Below are 21,634 nucleotides of genomic sequence, written 5' to 3' on the forward strand. Positions count from 1 at the left end.
TCACGGTGGTGTATTATTAGACAGATAAAAAAAATAAGCTCCTCCACCTTCTCCCAGGGCTGCTATTGCTATCTAGAAACTCACCGCTCCCGGCCAAAAACAGTCATTCAGAGCCAGGAGGAAGGTGTAAGTACTGTGATTCATCCTTCTTTTTTTCTGCACTAACTATTCTGTTCTATTTTACATCGGTCTGGTAAATTTGTTACCAATATGCACAAGTTGTTCTAGACACATTTTTGCTGTGTCTCCTACACATATTTTTAGAAGAATTTATTTTGCAAATATCTTTTAAGGACGAAATCAGAAGTCCCGCCTTTACTGTAGCTCGATTGGCCTGACAGCACCATTCCATTGCTCTGATTGGCTCTCAATTGCACCACGCAGTTCCGCTATTCTAGTCTGGTTGTGTTTTGACTGTTTATTGTGGAGCTCTTCTCTTCTCCTGTTCAGCTGTAGTCCGAGTTGAAAGAGGCGGACAGTCAGCGTTTCCCGCTCCGGTTAGTAACTGCATTGGCCTGGCAGTATAATTAACCTAACAAGTGTGTAATAGACCCAGAGTGTTACTATGGTGTTTATCGCTGAAGAGAAATTTACCAGCTAGCTGTTTGGCTAGCTAAAATAGCTTTTGGGTGCTACCAACAGAAGTTCATCGTTACCTAATTGGGGTGATGTGTTGACATTTGTCTTACTTCGCGTTGTGTGTCCGATGGTTTGAGGTGGGGGCGAGAGGGAGACACTTTGAGGTGGGGAACACCAGGGGCTGAGAGAAGTAAACCTGTCAATGTGATGTTTGGGGGAATTTTATCTCAGCAGTCCGCCTGCCTGTCGCTGATAGTGTTGTGTTCCTGCTCCATTCATGTTGTCCACACTCAGACTGGTCTTTCTACTCTAGTTTGTCTTCATTTTCTGTGACGTGCAGCCATTGAAGACAACCAGTGTTGTTGTTCGTGGTGTTTGGAGTCCAGCTGACCAGCTGACCTCTGCATGTCGCTTTGTTGGTTTGTTGATAACCAGCTGTTTGTTCAGCTCTGACTGACCTTCTAATAAATATGGAATCTGCTTCCTTGCAAGATGTTTACATCATCACAAACCTTTTTTGTTTGACATCTGGTCCTGGTTCTTGTGAAAAGAAAAGAAATCTAGCTGTTTATCAGTTTCTTTTTTAGATAAAGGTAACATTTTTAGATTGTTGTGTTCTAAGTCCCTCATATTAGTCCTTTGCAGCATTTCCTATCACTGACATCTTCAGTGTTTGTATACTGTGCCATTCTGCTGATACTGTACTATGTCCTAAAGAAAGGCCTACAATAAGCTATTTGCTTTGTGGGAAGATGTGTTATCATTGTGAGAAATAATTTTTGGTATTATCAAACCTACTTTCCTTTAAGTTAATAATGAAACTGCTAAAAATTGAAGTTTGTTAACTGTAGAGCTTTGTTCCTTTACATACCTGGGTGAGCACATGGACATCTTGGTCCAAAAACTTTTCCTCTTCTGATGTAGAGCAGAGATTTAGAATAGAATGTTCCATTTCTTAAGTCCAGAGTCCATTTCATAGTTCAGGAGACAGTTGTCCAAATCTCTAATCGTGTTTGCAGTGTGATGTTGTGATTTCAGTTTTTAATTTGGCTACCTCCCTGCTTTCTTCATACATTCTCAGCCTAACATGTCTTTCTCCATAATAACTAAAATTTCTGATTGAACTTTTTAACATTGAGTATTTAAATTTTGAAAAAAAAAATCTTTCATGATCCTGACATTTTGCAGATAGAAAGAATTTTACTAATCTTAAAAGACCCAAAAATGGAAACATTCCAGTTATTTTTTTTTCCATTTATTCTTTTGCTTAAAAAAGGCAGGCTTCATACTTATGTTCAGATCCTTATATTTGCTTTTTGTTTTCTGATCCAACTAGATATTTATGTTTTTGTATATGCTGTTGTCTTGTCCTCTCTTGAGGTAAAAAGAAGAAGCAGGAGAAGGATGGCGTCCGACTCTCCCCGCAGACCGAGCCGCTGTGCCGGGGGAGTTTTGGTCCGAGCTCAAGCTGCTACGTAAGAACAAAAACCTTCTTATTGCAGTATTCATTTATCAATCAAGATGCTACCACTGGGGTTGGATGATATATACACATAAAGTGCAATAATTTAAGTGACATTGTTATGACATAATTAAGCAAATATATAGTATTAATCCCTTTTTTTTTGACTAATACTGCTAGCTTCTAGCAAATATAGAACCAGATAGATTACCCAGCCTCTGGAAAAAATTGGGTTCATTATTTTCAATTTCAGAACATGGGGTTATTGAAAACATTGCATCTGGTTGTATCTGCTGTTCAGTAATGAAACAGTTGCAGTTTATTAATAACTTTCCCAAAACCTCTTAATCCACTTCTAAAACATTTTCAGCAGCAGTAATCAACCATCATCCACAGCATTACTGGCATGGAAGTCATTCCACTAGGTATTACTGTGTATCGGGATATTGCTGGCATGATACATTTGCAGTGTTGTCCTGCCCTACCTGCCACTCTGTCATGTTTAATCACAGGTCCACAACAAAGTAACTAAGTACAGACTATAGGAAACATTTGGTGTCTGTTAAGTTTACAGTTGCTATATTGCCCGAATCTCAAATCTTTTGCTTCCTCTAATAGGTTTCTTTCCTGGATTGTTCTATATAAGGTAGAAAGAAAAAGAAATGACATTATGAAAACAAATTGCATAACTGTGGTAAGGATAGCACAATAATATCATTGAAATGGTTTCAATTTTAATTGCAATGAAATAATTGCAATTGCAATTAAATAATTGGAATTGAGTTGCAGTTATTTAATTGCAACAATTTAAATGTATGATTAGTTGTAGATTTTTAACTGAACCAAGTGAAATTGGAACTCAATTAAACAATTATTTCATAAATAAAATAGATATATTAAAAAACAACATGCATATCAGCAATTATAAAAGTATTCCTATAATTATAAATAGATGAATGAGAGAAAAAGTTGTAGATTTAATCTACAAAAAGTCAGTATGGAGGAAATCAAATGTGCTTTAAGTCGTGTATAGATAAACATCCTGGTGTAGTTGAAGTAGGAGGTAGAACTAAGTAAAGTGGAATTGATGTTGCTCTTTCAGCTTGCCACATTATAAATGAAAATTTGGTTAAAGTTTTGTGCCACAAAAGTGGAAATTTGCTAAAACAACTCCATTGTCAAGAATGAACAAATTACTGTTGCCTGAATCTACCAGAGTCCCAATTAACCTACTGTGTATGGTAAGTAAAGAAATTGAGAAATTTGTATTTAAACAGATTAAAACATATTTTGAACATCAGTTATCAGCATGCATAGGCCTGCAACTTTGTTTTAAAAACTTCTGAGTCTCACCTGAGATAGTACATTATCACAGATTAAACAAATTGGCAAAATTTACTAAAATGGGTAGAAGCTTAGTGACTATTAGAACAAGTACAGGACTACTATCATAAACTACTATTGGAAAAGTAACTCAAGCCGTGATATTGTTTCGTTTGAAATACTGTCCTGGTTTGGCCCACTGGACTTACAGAATATATTAATGAACTCCAAATCATTGAAAACGGAGCAGCTCATTTTGCACTACTTTGTTATTAATCTACAAGAATTATAAAAATATATGACATGTTTGGATGTTTTTTTTGTTAAAAATAGATTAAGCTACCCACTACTTGTGTTTTTTAAAAAATATACTTTATACTAGAACACCTACGATATTAAAAAAAAGAAAAAATACAGTTTAGCCAAAATTAACTTTTTCATCCAACTAAACATGCTACTAAAAGGAGGTAAAGTATTGATTCAGTTCGTTGTTTAACTTGAGCTCTTTATTCTGGCAGGGAGCAGTCGTACATGGAAAGTGTTGTCACCTTCCTGCAGGATGTGGTCCCACAGGTAACTGTTTCTCGTTTGTTGTGAATGGGATGATTAGATGTATGTTTTCGGTATGCTGATTTCTCCAGAGAAATGTTTTTACATATCAGAGCGTTTGGACCAAAACACCTTCAGATACATTTACAGTATCTCCCAACACTGAGTTCAACCCTCATATTTTTGTCATGCATTTCTTATTTCTTTTTATGGGTCAACACTAAAAACATGACAGTTGGGTCATTTGTACAACACTGTCTCCTCAAAATAACTGAACACACAACTATTAATCTTTAAATTGCTGGAAACCAAAGTGAGGACACCCCTAATTGGAAATGACCAAGTTGTTCCCAATTAGCCATTTTCTCTCCAGGCGTCTCGGCTTCCTCCCACAGTCCAAATTGGTCTCCATAAATGTTCCTTAAGTGTGAGTGTGTGCGTGGGGGGGCATGTTGTGTGTGTATGGTTGTTTGTCCTGTCCTTCTCTGTGTTGCCCTGCGAAGGATTGACAACCTGTCTAGGGTGCAGTGGTGAGCGATATTGTCAAACACAATTATATCACAATATATTTTAAATACCTCAATAAGGATATCACAGGCAATATTCCATATTTTCTGCTGGGGACAAGAGGTGAGAGGCATAGGGGCTAGGATTTTTTATATGTATATATTTTACAAATACAATATAAATAAATAGAAATATAAATTGATTTGGCTAACAAAAACAGTCTAAAATCAGCTACCAAATGAAAATAAAAGTACTTAAATAAACAAATTAAACCAACTGTTGTGGCTTAACAGAACAATAGTTTTACACAATGTTCAAATATTTTTCCCCTAAGGTTTTTTTTATTTTTTAAAACGCAATTATGTTTAAAACTAAGATTTTTAAAAAATATTTTTAAAAGGAAACCTCCTTTTTTAAAAATGCTCAACACCATAATGTGTCCGTTTAGAATGAGGAAAAATGCCATTTTTGAACATGCATCAAAAATGTTTTTCTGAGTTATCTCATCCTGCTTTTCCTCTGACAACGTCTCTTCACTGATCATGTGGCAAATATTACTTTTCATCTGGTGCCTTTTACACCCTGTTAATTTTTTGGGCATGTGATGGATAACAAGGCCTCCATCCGTATTAGTTGTAAAGGGAAGGATTTTAGTCGAGTTCTTTAGTTTTGTGCTGGGCCTAAGCCCTCAAGAGGGAGTTTTTTCTCCTGCTATTCATTCTTTAATTGTGTTAATCTCTCATCTTTCTCTGCTACAAGTATTGCTGTTTTTCCTGAGTTGAATCATTCACACTAGATTTGGACTTTGATACTATTTGTGTGAATTTAATCTATTCTATTTTGCTCACTGTCTTCTTGATCATTGAAACTACAGGCATATACTGGAGCTCCACCTACTGATGAGAAAGAGAAAATCATTTGGGTTCGATTTGAGAAAGCAGACGTTAATGGTAAGTGATGAAAAGGAGGAAATAGTGTCTGTTTGATAAGGGACTTTAACCTTTTTGTTATTTTGTACCAGCTTTTTTTTTCATCAGTCCCTGGTGAAGGAGACAGCAGTGTTGGTAGTTTACATTTTGCTCACCTGTTCTTTGCTGAAGATGTTTCACTTCAAACAAACAAACTCTGTTCAGTTTAGGTCAGGCATTTGTGAAATTAGTATATCTTAAAAGTCTTCATAACGTTGTTAATATTCCCGCTTTTTGTAAATTTAAAAATATCACACATGCAACAAAAACAACTGAATCTGTTTGAAGAAAAAACAAAAACGTGGTTGAACACATGTGGACACCCTGAGAGAAATCATTTTATCCAACACTGAGCACCTTTTGATCCAGCTTCAGTGTGTATGTAAAAAATATTTTTTATTAAAGTTATATACTGCAGCTTTAAGTGTAGATTAGACCATGTTTCAATGGGGTAGCGGGTCCAGCAAGCAACACCATATATTTTGAAGAGTCAGTGTGTTGCTGAATCGCGTTACAACCAGTGAAGAACTAGCTGAGGACTGGCAGCAGAAGCAAACGTACCTCTGCAGAAAGTACAAGGACAGATGGCAGACGACTGATGCAATGTTGTTTCTTTGGGAAGATTTCTTGAAAATAGTGTTTCTTGTCAGGTAAAATGAAGTGTCACCTTCAGTCTTGTGTGGTGCAAACAGTGATGCTTCCTAATGACAGTTTTCTGTGGAGGGTTCAGTAGGTAGGTAGATAATCAAAGTGTTTCTGTGTTTGGGCAGACACAGCTCGTAACCCAGAGTTTTTGGAGATGCACAGCGGCACCTCAGACCCTCCCCTCTGCCTCATGATTGGCTACACTGATGGCATGCAGATCTGGAGCATATCTGTAAGTTTCACAGGTTGTATGTTATAGCCACTTTCACTTGCTTCTTTCTGTCTCATTTGTCCAAAAATATTTAATTATTTCCACAGCTATTTATAGGGGTATGGAAAAATCAAATAACCTAACAGTGTTCTACTGTTTTTATTTTGTATTGGTTTGTTGTGTGTTCGTGATAGAGCCACTAAAAACCATACAAACAAGCAAGCTTAGTTTTTTTCTGTTTGTTAACATCAGTGACATTTTTAGAGGAAAAATAAAAGATTTATAAAGAAGTTTTAATGTGCAGGACTCCTCACGTCCAGTTCAAAGTTTCTTTTTGTGGATCTAAATTTTCTTTATGTTCAGTGACAGTTTTAAGCTGTTCTAAAACAACTTTATTTGTGGAGTTTGCAGGATTAAATTCCAACACAGAATTCTAACTGGGTTCAAAGGTCATTTCTAGCCCTCGATCTTTTGTAACATGTCCATTATCTCTCCTTATGTCTGTCCAGTAGATGGCAGTGTTGACCATGTTAAGGATTGTGCAACTACAACAGCCATTTTCTTTCTTTTTTTTTTTTTTTAAAAAAAAGAAAGAAAATCACCAGAGTCCACTGATCTTTGGATGTGAGACCATTGTTTAACTTGTAAATGTTGAAGAGGGAAATGAAAAACATGCGAAAATGTTTGAAAATATAAGTTAGACATTTTAATCAAAAGCAGTCAGTTAAATGTATTGCAATTTGATTTTAACAATAATCTGGATTAATAAAAAGAAAAGATCATGTTAATTAAATTCTTATTTTATTACTAACAGGTAAAAATTTAAACTTCTGGAAATCGTACTGACATTCTTTAGATTCATCAAATCAAAATTTACATTCAGCTCTTTTGGCTGTAATCATGAATGAGTGATAGAATTCTCTTGTAAGGGGCGTGCTGTGGTGGCGCAGGGAGTTAGCACGCCCCACGTTTGGAGGCCTTAGTCCTCGACGTGGACATCGCGGGTTCGACACCAGGTCCCGATGACCTTTGCTGCATGTCTTCCCCCCTCTCCTCGCCCTGTTTCCTGTCTGCCTACTGTCACAAAAAATACGAGCCGCTAGCGCCACAAAAACTCTTAGGAGAAAAAAAAAAAGAATTCTCTTCTAAATTTAAACTCATTCAGAATATAAACCGGCCATTTTAACCACATTTATCTGTGGTATTAATAATTGCAGTTTTTGTAATTTTACTATAACATATAATATAAGATAAAAATGCCTTATTTCACGGAATCATTAACTGTTAACAGTTAACAGTTATATGATGTAGAATTATCTGATCCAGATTTATTTAATCATGGTGTTGTAGATTAAAAAAAGGGGTGACCTAATTAGTCCATATGCAAAAATATGTCGAAACCTCTGTTCGAAGCTGCTGAATGGAAAGACTGCTTCAAGTATTATGTGGTTTGTCAGATATCCAGAATATTGTAAAATTTATCAGATAATTGTAGAAATTTTAGGAATTCTGAAACAGAAAATGTAAAGGAACCCTGTTGGTTGAACAGCTGAGATGTTACCAATATAATAAAACATCTGAATAACACCCACTCCTCCTCCTTCTACTGTTTTTGTATAGTGACTAATAAAAGAAATATCAGTTATGTAGAGATGAATATTTAAAAACTTGCTTCATGTGCTCAAGTCTAACTAAAATGTATTTTCTCCTTGTACTAAAATTGACAGTTTCCCGTTGAGCATGGCTTGTATAATAATGTGTTGCATACTTATCATAAGGTTCAGTAAACAGTGCTTTTCTTAAAAAGTCAGCTCCTGGGTTTAGCAGATCCACTATTTAAGAAAGGTTATTTCTAGAGTGACTCATCGATTAGACTAGAAAGCAATTTTAACTCGCACACTGCTGGGTTCTTTTAATTGGACAGGTCTTAGTTCTGTGACTTTATGCTCCCAACATGAAAATAGCTTCTCACCTGAGCCAGTGCCCATGCTAGGACTCATTCAGGTGGGTAGAAGCCATTCCAGGGAATGTAACAGAGTTTTCTCATAAGTTGTTACCATCACTGAATCCAAGCCCTGAACCTTATGGGAGGCTTTAGGAGCTGGAGGGTAATTCACTCATGAATACCTCTCGTCAAAATGGGAGCTTTAGAGGAATGCAGTTGAGATAAGAAGAATACACTGTTTCAGTTCATAAGCTGCCCATGCTTTTAAAAGGATATCTACTGGTGTAGTTTAAAGGGTGACCACCAGAGGGAAATCTATTTCTTTGACGAGAGAAAATATTTACAGTGAAATAGTTCACTAATCTTTGCAAGTCACACTCTTTACTCTGTTAAAAGTGAAATTCTTTGGAAAAGTTAACAAAATGAACCTACTAGACTAGGTTGCTGAAAAATATTGTTCTATTTGAAAATATTGTTCCATTCAAGCTTCCGTTTTTAATGTGGAGGATGTTATATTTAGAAGTGTATAGCAGGCAGACAAGACTGGCTTTTCTAACTGCAGCCCCAAGTCAGTCTTGGAAAATCATTAGAGGATTTTGTCAGCTCCATAACATCACAAATGACCCACAACGCTGCAGAGCTTTCTTTCACCGAGTATCGCCTTTCATGTAGAGACTGTCACTGAAACATGCAAACTTCACATACATCCTGTGAGATCTAAACACTCCAGAGTCCTTAATCAGCCTCTTTCTAAACATCCACAGGCCGCAGATAGAAGGACGCACTCTTTCTTTATCCGTGATCACACACGTTGGCCGCTCTGATGTGGCAACACCCGTGCTGCTAACAGATTTTGTGCTGCTGCTATGGCGGAGCAGAGTTGTACAGCTGTTTTTACCATGGGACACACACCCCAGTGAAAATATACCCCTAGTGAGGAAGCGTCCTTTGCTCTCAGTCTAAGTTGACAGTTATTCTGCTTCACGTAACACATCCTGGCCTCTTTTGTTGCAATCCTCTCCTTCCTCATTGTTTTTCTTTCAGTTTTCAAAGTTTACAGGATATATCTGGGTTGTGTTTTTTTTTTTTTTGCAAGGTTTTAAGTAAGCACTGATGGTGCCTCAGTTTCTATCTCTTGAGTGACTGTGAAGTGTTTGTGACATTTGCTAAGCCAACACCCTCTGTAATGGCCCAGCGCAGTGTGAACGTGCATGGCTTCGCACATACTTTGATGGACTTGTGAGATGGAGACTGGCTTGTTGTGTGCTGACAGGGGTGTAGAGGCGATGCAGATTACTGTCTCCTCACGCTGCGGAGGTGTCATGAAGCACTGCCTGATGAGAGGCAGACCGTCCTGGGCTAATTGTCTGTCTACATGTGTGTTGGGATGGGAAGTAAGATGTTAGTGAAAGTCAAAGCAGCACAGATCTGTGTTTGAGAATTTCTCTATTGGATTGTCTTTGGGGAGATTTTAATAGATTTAATAGATTAAGCTCAATATCTTCAGAATCATTAGCCAGTTGTGGGTTTCTCATTGTCCTTATAACAGTGATTTAAAAGTGTCAGCGGTTTCTTCTGGCCAGACTTATGAGAACTTAAAGCTAGCTAACTCTTAGCTAGCTAACAGAACAATACAAAAACTAATTCTCCAAGTACTCCTAAATGTGGGTTTCAAACATAGTTTCAGTTTTCAGGGTTTTCTTCAATAAATATTGTGCTGTTTTTAATTGTTTTGCTCTGGTATACTGCAATAAAATACACAGGTAGCACATTTTAATAAATAGACACCGCATCAGAATTCTAGGGCAACACACCATGATACACCTATTAACATGGTCATAATGTGCTTCCATTGTTCAAGTTGCATGAAGACGCTAACATTCTTCTGACGTTCAGAAATGAGGCAGCATATCCTGATCAAAACATATACGATGTTTTAAGGTTATATTTCTGAATATTTTAACCATTGGTCTAATTAATCTGCATGGTTTTGTTACATGGAAGCCATGATGTGTAATACACCCTGTAAAGTTAACATGCTATGTTTAGTACAACTTTAATAAAGTTTTAATTAAGCCATGTTACATTCCAGTTGTTGAGAAGTGATGAGCAAAAAAATATACAGTGGAATGGAAGTCAACCTAAACATACAAAAAAGTCAAAATAAACTTTTTTTAAAAAATGTACCTTTCACACTGATGGTCATACACTACATTTTGTTAAAATATTTCATAATTATAAAAGGTTATTTGTTTTAGCAGTACATTTTATTTCTTTACTTCCACTATCAAATCTTTGCTTTTTGATACTTTTACTTTCGGACCTGAAATCCTGGGACTTTTTCACACTGAAGCAAATGATTTTTTTTTTCCATTCTATGTTGAAACAGTAGCAATATATGTTTTCACTGAGCATAGAATATAATACACATATGCTGAAGTATATTTTTTAGAAAAATTGTTCTGGTGATGTCACAAAAAAAGACTATTACAAAACTCCTCATGGTATATGTAGCTGTTCTTTTCAAGTGGAATAGTGAGTTTGTTTTCCATGCTACACATAGAGCATGATTATTCACACTTAGTCATAACTATTTAGGACTGTAATCTGCTAATGTGGTATAGAGTTTATCACACCGTGTTCTTAGAAAGAGGATGTGATGATCCTTGGAGCTTCTTCTTTTTCTGTAAAGACACCTGCTACTCTGCCTACGCAGACGCTTCCTCCAAACCTCCAATATGCCCGCCGCACAGTGTTAGTGCATGCATCTGGTACTTGTGAATATGGAGCAAATATCTGTTAACAGCTCACAGCACTACATTTGAGAGATTAAAACAGAGGAGCAGACACTGTGATTCCACAAAAACAACCAAACCACAAATGAAATGAATATAATGAATGGCTTTATGCTGGGAATGCAACTCTGAGAAAGCAATTTAGCATATTGCACACTCTGTGCTACTAATGTAATGCTATGAATGTTGATTGCATAGGATGTCACACAGAGCCATGTAAGGCGAGGATGAGCTGCAGGGTAATGCACAATAACCCTGCGCATTAATCTTCAGCCTTCCCCTTCTCATTTTAATCCAGCAAATTCCATTATTGTCCCTTGCAGGTCCATTTGCCTCCATAGGAATCCTATTGTGCTGGCTGCTGTTGGTGCTCATATAACAAACCCATATCTCCAGTGTTAATCTTCCATCACTCGGCCTCTTTAAATAAAAACACAGCTCCAAATCCATCAGTTTGGAACGGCTACTAATTGCACAAAAAGAGTGATCATCCCTTTGGATGGGTTTAAAGATTTAAAACAAACAGATTACAGCACCACTAAAGTGATAATGCATGTTTCACTGCAATTTAGCCTATAAAAGAACAACAAAACTGGGGCATTCTGCACTTAGAACAATGTGGTATTACACATGTCAGATTCTGCAAAGATCCACACACGGCAGTGACCTAATACACTGCTATGTTATATGAGTGCAGAAAGTCTAATCTGGACCTGTCTAACATGCAAACCTCCATTTAAGTGCTTTTTCTTTTAACCATTTATTGTGTTTTTTTTTCAATTTGCTGCAAAACTGGTATTTATTCAACTTTACAATCTGCTGTATTAATAATCTCCGAAATGTTTATCTGTAGATATTTCCAAATTCTGTGTAAATATATCGCAATTTAAAAAAATCACATCCTTCCGCATTATTTGTCATTAAATGTCATAAAAGTCTTTGCAATCAGATGAAGGTTATATTGCTGGTTCAAAGTTGGTCCAAATGGTTTTTCACTTTGTGTTTTGTGGACTTGGAGAAGGCATTCGACCGTGGCCCTCTGTGGTCATGAGATTTGGGTCATGACCGAAAGAACAAGATTGCGGATACAAGCGGCCAAAATGTTTTTTCTCCGTAGGGTGTCTGGGCTTTCCCTTAGAGATAGGGTGAAAGCTCAGTCATCCGGGAGGGACTCAGAGTAGAGCCGCTGCTCCTTCACATCGAGAGGAGCCAGTCGAGGTGGCTCGGGCATCTGGTTAGGATGCCTCCCTGGGGAGGTGTTCCGGGCACGTCTCACCGGGAGGAGGCCCTGGGGAAGACCCAGGACACGCTGGAGGGACTATGTCTCTCGGCTGGCCTGGGAACGCCTTGGGATTCCCCCGGAGGAGCTAGAACAAGTGGCTGGGGAGAGGGAAGTCTGGGCCTCCCTTCTGAAGCTGCTACCCCCGCGACCTGACCCTGGATAAGCGGAAGAAGATGGATGAATGGATGGCATACCTTTGGAAAGCCTAAGCTAAATGGATCTTTTAAGCATAGGGTCCATGGATCCGGTCATCTGTTAACTTGGAGGATACCATCAGAGGAATCCTGCAGGATCCTGTCAAAATCCCATGGGAGTTTGACAGTTAGAGGGGCCGCCAGCAGACACATTTGAAACTTTGGAGGCTGACGGCAGCAATGGGGATTGAATCCCACAGGACTGTGGCACCACAAGACATTTAGAGTTTGGGTAAGGACCCATGGGAGCTTGACAGTTGGAGGGGCCGACAGCAGACACATTTGAAACTTTGGAGGCTGACGACAGCAATGGGGATTGAATCCTGAGGACTGTGACACCACAGGACACAGAGTATGAAACCCATGTGAGCTATGCTAACCGAAAACTGTGTAGCAAGGCTATTACAAAACAGAGGGACAGATACAGTATATCACAGATCAATGTTCAATCATTATGTACATTAGGGATGACGGATTTGACATAGAAGTGAAAATGGGAAGACAGTGGAGTAAAGACAATAATTTCAAACATTACATGATAATGATAAACCCTGACACAAATAATTCAGTAACAAGTAAAGGTGATTTAGAATGAGTAAAAGACACAAAGGAAACGGGTACTGTTGAAATGATGAATGGCAGAGTTAAAATACATATTTCAACTGATGATGTAGGTGACAGCATGCTAGGAAGGCAAATAATTATCTCAAGAATAGTGTTAGGAAATGATCGTCGCGAGATGTGTAGATGGTTCATGAATTTGGGGAATACTGTATTAATAACGGATCAAAAAGACACAAAATGCAATTCATATCCAGTTGCCTTATCGGCCTACTTCCAGTCTTTTCACCCAACCAAAAAATTTGAATGGTGCCACTTCCATATGTGGTGCTAAATTGGATATGCATCTGATTGTTGTCATTGACGTAAGCCATTAGAACTTTTAAATAATATTTGTATGTTGTGTAAAACATGTTTTCCCTGTAATTGTTGAGGAGTTTTCATGTTCTGCATCCATTCCTCCCAGTTGGCAGGAGAAGCCCAGGAACTGTTCTCGGTGCGTCATGGACCTGTTCGAGCTGCTCGGATTCTTCCTGCTCCTCACATCAGTGAGTACAATAGGAGACAGTTTTGAACTTTCCACAAAACATTAGTATTCTTTTAAAAAGTTTTGTGTGCCATATTTGTAATTGACACACTCACCTGGTCTGATCATTAGATCTCTAACGACGCCTTACTTTTACTGCCTGAAACACTTTTGTTTGAACCAAGAGAATATATGTAACCAAAGGATTTAACGCAGACTAATCTTTTTACTCCTAAGATACTAAGGTGTAGGAATGAAAATAAAATAAAAATTTTCATTTGTTTGTACATTTTAGTTTCAACCAACCAAGCAATGACAGTTTTCTTTCTGAATTGTATCATTCTGACATAGAAAGTACTCCTAGATTATTGCTTCCGTTTCTTTTTATCTGTATATGTATTTTCAAAACCTCAGTTGGTTGTGTCAGATAGCCGCTTGTACTGAGTCAGGTTCTTGTTCTGTTGGAGGTTTCTTCCTGCTAAAAGGAAATTTTCTTCTCCACTATCGCTACATGTATGCTTGGTGAGAGGGATTGCTGTAAAGTCAATGACACACTACGAGGTCATCCAGGAAGAGTGAATGCTGCAAGTCAGTGATGAGATGCAATCTACTGAGTTCTTTGGAAAGAAACTTTTTAACCAATTTGAATACTAAACTTGAACTTGACTACATTGTTTGATAACTAGGCTCTCCTGGATTAAAATTACTTTTTTGTAAGGTGTTGTTAATTGACCCTGGAGAAATAAACTGAATTCAATTAATTTTGAGTAATTCTTTACAAATAAACACATTATATCCAGGGTACTATATTTTTATAATTTGGAAAAGGTGTCTTGCCTGTTTGCTTGTTCAAAAGTTTCTTCTTAAACTAATTGCTGTAAATCTGTGTATCCTGTAGTGCCAACAAAGTCTTTGGTTAACTTAATTACAGCATCCAAGGTCAGCACCTAAAATTTAATTCTCAGTGGTGCATTATGTGTAGTTTTGGGTTGTGGGTATTTTAAGTGGTACTCTATCATTGAAATTAAAGAGCGCTCCTTGCTATCTCATGCTGATGTTGAAGCCAGTCTGTGATTTCTCCTGGCCTTGTCTCAGTCCGTGGTGGAAAGCCTGCACAGTCAGTATCTTTTTCCAAAACCTATACTTGGAATTCTGTTGATTGTTTTAAATGTTAGTCTTGTCCAAAACACTCACAAGCAGTGGAAATAAGAATTAATAAACCTATATTCTGGATAGAAGTTTTCAGTTATGGGATCTTGGATGAATAAAGTTAAAAAGGACAGATCTGTTTCCTCACAGTGATTTGCCAGCAGCATGTTAAACACTGACAAACTGCTTAATAAATTCACTAGTCAGAACTGGAAGGAGATTCCAAGTTCCAATTTTTGAAAAACTCTATCCATTACTTTTCTACTATGGAATCACATTGGCACTGATCGAAATTGATGTCAAACTACTAAATTTGTAATAGCGCGTCACTGCCATTTTAGTTTGGGACAAACAAGAACGGTAAGAAGTGTTTTAGGGGACATGAGCAGCTGATTTGTGATCGGCTGATTTAGGTTATTAACATGTACAGTTTTATGCTCACTTATAGTTGTTTGCCAACTGCAAATAAGCTCAAGATGAAGAACTGTTTTATATGACACTGATCTAATATAGTGACAGTGTGAGCTGCTCACAGCAGTGTTGGTCATGAAGGCACAGTAGGAGATTTAATTGATTCACAGGCTTTTAGAAACTGAAGTTTAATTGGAAAAATGAACTGTAAAGCATTGATGAGTCAATGTTTTTGCCTACACTGATTGCCAAGCAGAAACCTGGCGAGGTAGGCCCAGATAACTTAGTGCTGAATGCTAGCTACCTCACTGTGCCTAGCCAGAAAAAAGCAACAAAAAAAAAACTACCTTTCAATCATCACTTCTTTCCACTCACTTTGAGTTCTCTACATTTCAGTCATCATTTAAGTTGCTCCGCACTGTGCCTCCGTATCGAAGAATATTGAAACAAGCTTCCCACGACATCCTCATCTTCCAAAGTTGCACGCTCTTCAGATGGCTTCATTCTGTTTGTGCCTTGTTTGTCCAAACATCCTGGCAACAGTGACATTATTTGCAATCAGTGCCATTGGTGAACAAAGATTGTCTTATTTTTATCTTCCGTTCTACTTGATATGATGTTTCTCCAGTGAACAGTGATGAACATTGAACAGAGTGGAGAAAATAGTAAAAAAAAAAATTAATAATGCTATAAATTTTTTTAGCATTATGAATTGGAATTTATCAAGACAATACATCAAAATTCTCATGATAAATTTTTCATGATAAACAATATCTCTAAACTGCCCACCCTTATATGCTGCCGTAAAATATTACAGCCACCCAAATATTGCACTCAAGCAGACTGTTGCAGTTCCAATAACTTGGGGATTATTGTAATATTAAACTGTTCTTCTCAGCAGGAGCCTTTTTGTGGTGTTAACACCACAATGTTAACAGCTAGTTGGTACAGATACACCTACCTCATGAATTCCAGAGTGACCTGGAGAAGTGAGATTTGTTAGAATGACCTGCCCAATTTGAGCCACTGATTTATTCTTCTTGGACTACCTGACTGGTTCTTTTTTTCTGTACAAATACTATTTTGAACCGAAGGAATAACCTATAAAACAGGAGGGATGGGTGGAAAGAAAAAAGCAACCCCCCCATGGCAGATATGTCAATGATTCTTTTGTCTTTTGATTGAAATTGGAAATGCAGAGTAAACACTGCTGTTCTTATTTCTAAAGTCAGGATACGCATGGTTCAGTTGTTTGAAAGATGTGATACTCCTCAGACACAAGGTTCAAATTTAATCTCTGCAGGTGTCGGGCAGTGATGTAGAAACTGGTTTCTTGCATTTCATGTTCTGTGAGAAAAACAGCTTTTTGTTCCCTGTCCATGTTCCGGTCTTTTGGCAAATTTCACCAACACACAATGGCAGCATTTGAAGAGTTCTGGAAGTGGATGAAAGCAAAGCTCAGTAATAAGAAGCAGCAGATAGCCTGACACATGAGGGGAGTAATTCTCTCAGCAGAAAATAAATATGAATTGTGCCACTGGGTAGGATACCGATTGTAATCTGCTAGAGTGCAAACAGTGTTGCACTGTGGTAGGCCATTAAAAGACCAATTGTCTGTATTGAAACTCTGTGTGTGGGTGGACTTAACGAGCCCCGAAAATAGGTGTTGATTATAATAAGCAAGGTCTCCCTGTTTGAGTATATACAGGGAAGTATGCGCTTCCAAAACAGAACCCATATTCACTTCCTCTCTAGATGGTAGAACCAGTGCTCTCAATGCTTCTGACGGACATTGTATTGGAGCCCTTTTTGACTAATATGCAACGTCCACAAAGGACATACCAAAACTACCCATACAATGTTTTAAAAAACGAATTGGAACTGATGTCATTTTTTTTTCTTCAAAATAGTCATACTTGTACAAATAATTTCCTTGAAAGTTCACATCCCTCCCTATTTGTCAGATGTTTTGATTTTACTGAGAAGCCTTATTTTAGTAACTGTCATTTTGCTAAGTCTCAGAGAAGCAATATTTACGTTAGAGTTCAGGATTATGACTGAGAAAAATGCCTGATGACAAACATGAAAGGAGAAAGGACCCTTTGGGGAGTGTTAGGGGCTGGTGGGGCCGCCACTTCTGCTCTCACGCCATACCACAGGAACTCAGGCTGATTACTGTTGAGCCTCAAATTACAGCCTTCTGAAAGAGAAGGGGACATCTTCTCCAATCTGAGCACCCTGATCCCCTGATCCCCAGCCCAACTTCAAATATGAGACAATTAAGGCAGATCACTTCACTTAATGCAACATGTTTTGCCTTTCTTTTTCTTTTTTTTTTTCTTAAATAGCTGCTGTGGTTGTAACATGCTGTAATCCAAACCACAAAATAAACAAGAGTAAGGTTCTTTACCCCCCCAACTCCCTCCAGCCTTTTCTTGAAAACTTTGGAAAGGTTCCATTTTCACTGTTTTGAGAGTGGGAGGCACAATAGGTCTCAAATGTTGAACATGTCTTATTCAAAGGCAGAATTGTCTTTGAATAAGACAATAATTCTGCCCGTCTTATTCAAAGATTCCTCTTCTTCTCTAGGTCCTCTGAAAGCAGACGGCTTTGCTGAGAAGAGGCCATTGCTGGGAGTCTGCAAGAGCACAGGGTCTTCAGGGTGAGTTGATAAATCATCATAGAGCTGGCAGCATTTCTTTACTAATCTCAGTGTTCTTAAGACTTTGTATATTAAAGGTCACTTTAAAAACTAAAAATCTGTGATTAATGAGTTTTATCTAATATAAACCTACAAAATGATAAAAACATTGGAATGCCACAGTTACTTCAAAAAAACTCTCCCTATTAACTCTAGGGTTTTGCATATGTTGTTTGCATCTAGAGTTTTTGGGATGTACTTGATTTTTTGCAAACATTTTTATTTTGCCCTCATCGTTGCTTCATAAATGATGACAGTGAAGTCTGTAGTAAGTGGATTTGTAAAGCTGAGTTGATGGTAAATGATAAAATGGCCTCTAATTGTATAGCCAAAAATGTCAAAGCCATTCATAGACACATTCACATGCTGATGGTGATGAGCCCTGAGACAAAATGGTAATTTTAAACAAAATGCCCAACTTCTTCTGGGTTGGACCATGGTTCAAAGAGACTTTTATTCCCAGATGACGATGACTGAGCTCTGGACATCTGTCCAGTCAGCAGTCTTCCCCATGATTGTGTAAGTCTACGAACCCAGATTGAGAGACCTTTAAACGCCTCAAAAAAACCTTTGTAGGTGTTTTGAGAAAAGTAGCTGATTAGGGTATGATACAATGAGGTTTCAGTAATTATATGTTTTACGGTATTTAAATTTTCTGAGACGTTGAAATTTGGGTTTTCATCCTCTGTAAACTATAATCATCAAAATGACAACAAAACAAAGGTGTGGAATACATCACTCCATGTGGTGGTTCTGTATAATATCAGTTTCACTTTCTGAGATGACTGGAAAGAAATATAACATTTTTTGAGATGAACTAGAATTTCATTTTTTGTGGTGTTTTAAGATGCAACAAATGAAAGCTGTAATAGCATTGGTGAGAGCTTTTAGATTGAACACTTCACATGCAAACAAGTAAAGATGAGGGAGCGATGTGGGTGAATGTGATTCATTGACTTTTTTTGTGGCACTATGGTCGGAATTTGAATGGTACCTGGAAACCTGGCTGATGTCGGTTCTCAGTTCATAGCTCTTTTACAACTGTGAGTGTAATGTCTTGGTTTTGTGAAATAAGTGAATTTTACTAAATGTCATTGCTTCCTAAACTCACTTTTTATATATAATCAGTCAATACCTTCCCCTAACCTCTTCTTTGACTTACTCCTCCAGAGCAACACTAAATTGAGCTTAATATATCCTCTCCAGGAAATGAAATAAGGAAGTCTGTCCTCAGCCGAGCCTTGATGGAGACCACCTTCTTGATGTTTTCCAGAACCTGCTTCTCCTGTCTCTCTGACACTGTCGCCATTGCTTCTGCTTTTCCTATGTCCTCACTGACATTGAGACATGTTGCACTTTGACGGTTTGGCGAATCAACCAGGCGTTGCTTGCCACTAATGCTGAAAACATGCAGTATGTTGAAAAGCAGAAACCCTGACCTCTGGCTGGATGACATCGCTTGGTTCTTCCTCCTGGAGAAGTGCTTGGTAAATAACACTCTGGTAAGACGCAAGAAGGAAAAAGGCTTCCGGGTGCGGCGAAGTACTTTCCGTACGGCCTGTTCATAAACTTACTACAGTCCTCACACAATTTTTTTTTCTATATAATCATTTCGAAATAACAGCTTTTGTTAACCACCAAAAAGGACGCCATCCTGACACTTAAATGGAAAACAGATTGGAGTCTTGGCCGCTGTTGCTGTGCTGGTTTCGAAGTTGGTTCAGTCAGCTCTAGGCTTAGATTACAAGATTTGCAAATTAAAGGAAAACGAGAGAGAGGGGAAAAAAGCATGTGCTGAAGGCCTGTACTTGTGGATTTGCAGCCAGGCACACTCAACATAATTTTATCAATGGAAAGGATTGTGCATAAGTCCAAACAATGTATAGTTGCAGTGATTTTGCGTGATACTAAAGCTATGTATGGATCCTTTTGCATCAGTGCCAACAGTACCTTTGGATTTAGTAAACAATGCAGGTGCAGTGTTTATTGGCTATGCCTGCTCATGCTTCTGGACAAGATGCAGTGTACCAGGCCAGGTATTGTTTCTCAAGTCAATCTTAAATTTGTAAATTGATGCACCTATATTTGCTCTGTTTTTGTTTTTTAGAACACACTCTTATCAGGTGAAAAGTCGGCTACGAAGAAATAAGCTTTGTTTTCTGGTGTTTGGGAATTTCAGATTCCATCTCCCTACTTTGCAGCATCTCAAACTGTGTAGAGGACATGGCCCTCTGTTCACTCAACAAAATCCTCTTTAACAATCTGGATTCTCCGGATTGCTGTTTCAACTGCGGAAGCTACACATAGATTTTCCTGGACCAGTGATTGGACCAGTCAACTCTAAGAAGTCTTAAAGTTTTTTTCTCTGCTCTGTACCATTACAGTGTATTCTATGCATCATAGTTTTTAATTGTTTTTTTTATTTTTAGGGAAACTCCTGATGACTGGGAAGTTGTGCAGCCACTGTTGACTGTTGTCTTCCCTATGACTCAAAGTAAATTCATTCTTCCTTCAAGATTTTTTGACACTGGGAAAAAGTCTCCACAGCCCATATTTACCCATTTGTAACTAAATTTGGTTTGTGTTAATGAGTAACTTTTTTCTTTCTATTAACAACCGTTTTTCTTCCATTAAATAGAAGAAAAACACTCATTTGCTCTCATTCAATTGTTTGTGTTCTAGCAAACAAGCTTATCTAGCAATCTGAATTCAGTGGCTTATGTCAGGTAAAAGATTTATGTGCTGTTATAGCTCAATTCCTTTTTTTATCCTGTAAAAGGAAGCTTGGGGATTGTCTCGAGGTTTTGCAGTGAAAGGCTGGGTCCACATGCATCAGACAAACTCACTAATTGCCTCACACTGCCCTTCTGCACTGTGCTCTGTACTGTATCTGTATTGCAAAGAGACTTTTATTTTAGGGTTGTATGATATACTGAAGGGCAAAGTTTCATATCTTGGTTGAGAAGCAACTCCAAACATAGATTGTATCAGAAGGTTTCACTGTTTTTTAGAAGTTCTACAAACGTTTTGGCTGATTTTCAGTGATGACTCTTGTATTATAAATAGTTTTCTTATGTCTTCGTAGCAGTATTTTTCATTATTTTAAATGACTAGCCAATATTGACAGATGTTTCCTCTTTCCTGAGGTAGTAGGTCTTTTTGGTGGATATTGAGAAATGGGGTTGAATAGAATTTTTTTCAGCTCTGTTTCATTTGGTTGTCTGCTGCTACACATGGCATCTCGGGGTCCCTTCCTTTGCTCTCAGCTACAGCTTTTTACAACTTTTCCCTGTCAGCAGATCCTGCTACTCATGCTAGTTAGCACAGCCATCACAGTTTTAACATATTCTGTGTAAAAGTTACATACTGCAGCTTTTATGACTTTCAGTGTTTTGTATGAATTGTAAGAATTGATATAAAATCTCAGTATGTTACAATATAAAGCCAGCTTTTTCTGCTATGTTTGCATTTGCACACACAAACTTAACACCATTCTCACTAATAAAGACAGCCATGTATTTGTGTGATTGTGGCACCTCACACAAAGGGCTGAATAAAAAGGGTGTAAAATTTGACTATAGGTTCGTTTTTTAAGTTATTTATTTTTTAAGTATTTTTTGGATCTAGTGGCCTTTACTGTATTTCCTGCTAATCACAGTAGATTGAGAGTAAAGAGGGCAATAGGAGAGGAGGAAGACATGCAGCAAAGGTGAAGAGGCTGGGATTTTACTTCCTGAACATTTATATTGAAATCTAACTGGAACATTATCGTAAAAACTCTGGATCATAATTTCATTGTTGCAAGCATCAAATTCCACTTAACCTC

The 21,634-nt window shown here is 37.8% G+C and overlaps 1 protein-coding gene across 4 annotated transcripts in view; it reads left to right on the plus strand.

Annotated features, from left to right (window-relative positions):
- Window positions 1-399: 399 nt before the first annotated feature.
- bcas3 (BCAS3, microtubule associated cell migration factor) overlaps window positions 400-21,634 on the plus strand; it is a 342,270-nt gene continuing 321,035 nt past the window's right edge. For 3 of the 4 annotated variants that reach the window (XM_023351529.1, XM_023351532.1, XM_023351533.1), the window contains exons 1-7: window positions 400-497; window positions 1,960-2,054; window positions 3,883-3,937; window positions 5,295-5,370; window positions 6,159-6,265; window positions 13,488-13,569; window positions 17,697-17,769. In XM_023351529.1, the coding sequence (XP_023207297.1) occupies window positions 1,984-2,054; window positions 3,883-3,937; window positions 5,295-5,370; window positions 6,159-6,265; window positions 13,488-13,569; window positions 17,697-17,769 (464 nt within the window). In that variant the 5' untranslated portion in view covers window positions 400-497; window positions 1,960-1,983. The remainder of the gene's footprint in view (window positions 498-1,959; window positions 2,055-3,882; window positions 3,938-5,294; window positions 5,371-6,158; window positions 6,266-13,487; window positions 13,570-17,696; window positions 17,770-21,634) is intronic. The other variant, XM_023351531.1, reaches the window with a different exon arrangement.

The sequence above is a fragment of the Xiphophorus maculatus genome, chromosome 18, assembly GCF_002775205.1.
Source record: "Xiphophorus maculatus strain JP 163 A chromosome 18, X_maculatus-5.0-male, whole genome shotgun sequence".
NCBI classification, from domain to species: domain Eukaryota; kingdom Metazoa; phylum Chordata; class Actinopteri; order Cyprinodontiformes; family Poeciliidae; genus Xiphophorus; species Xiphophorus maculatus.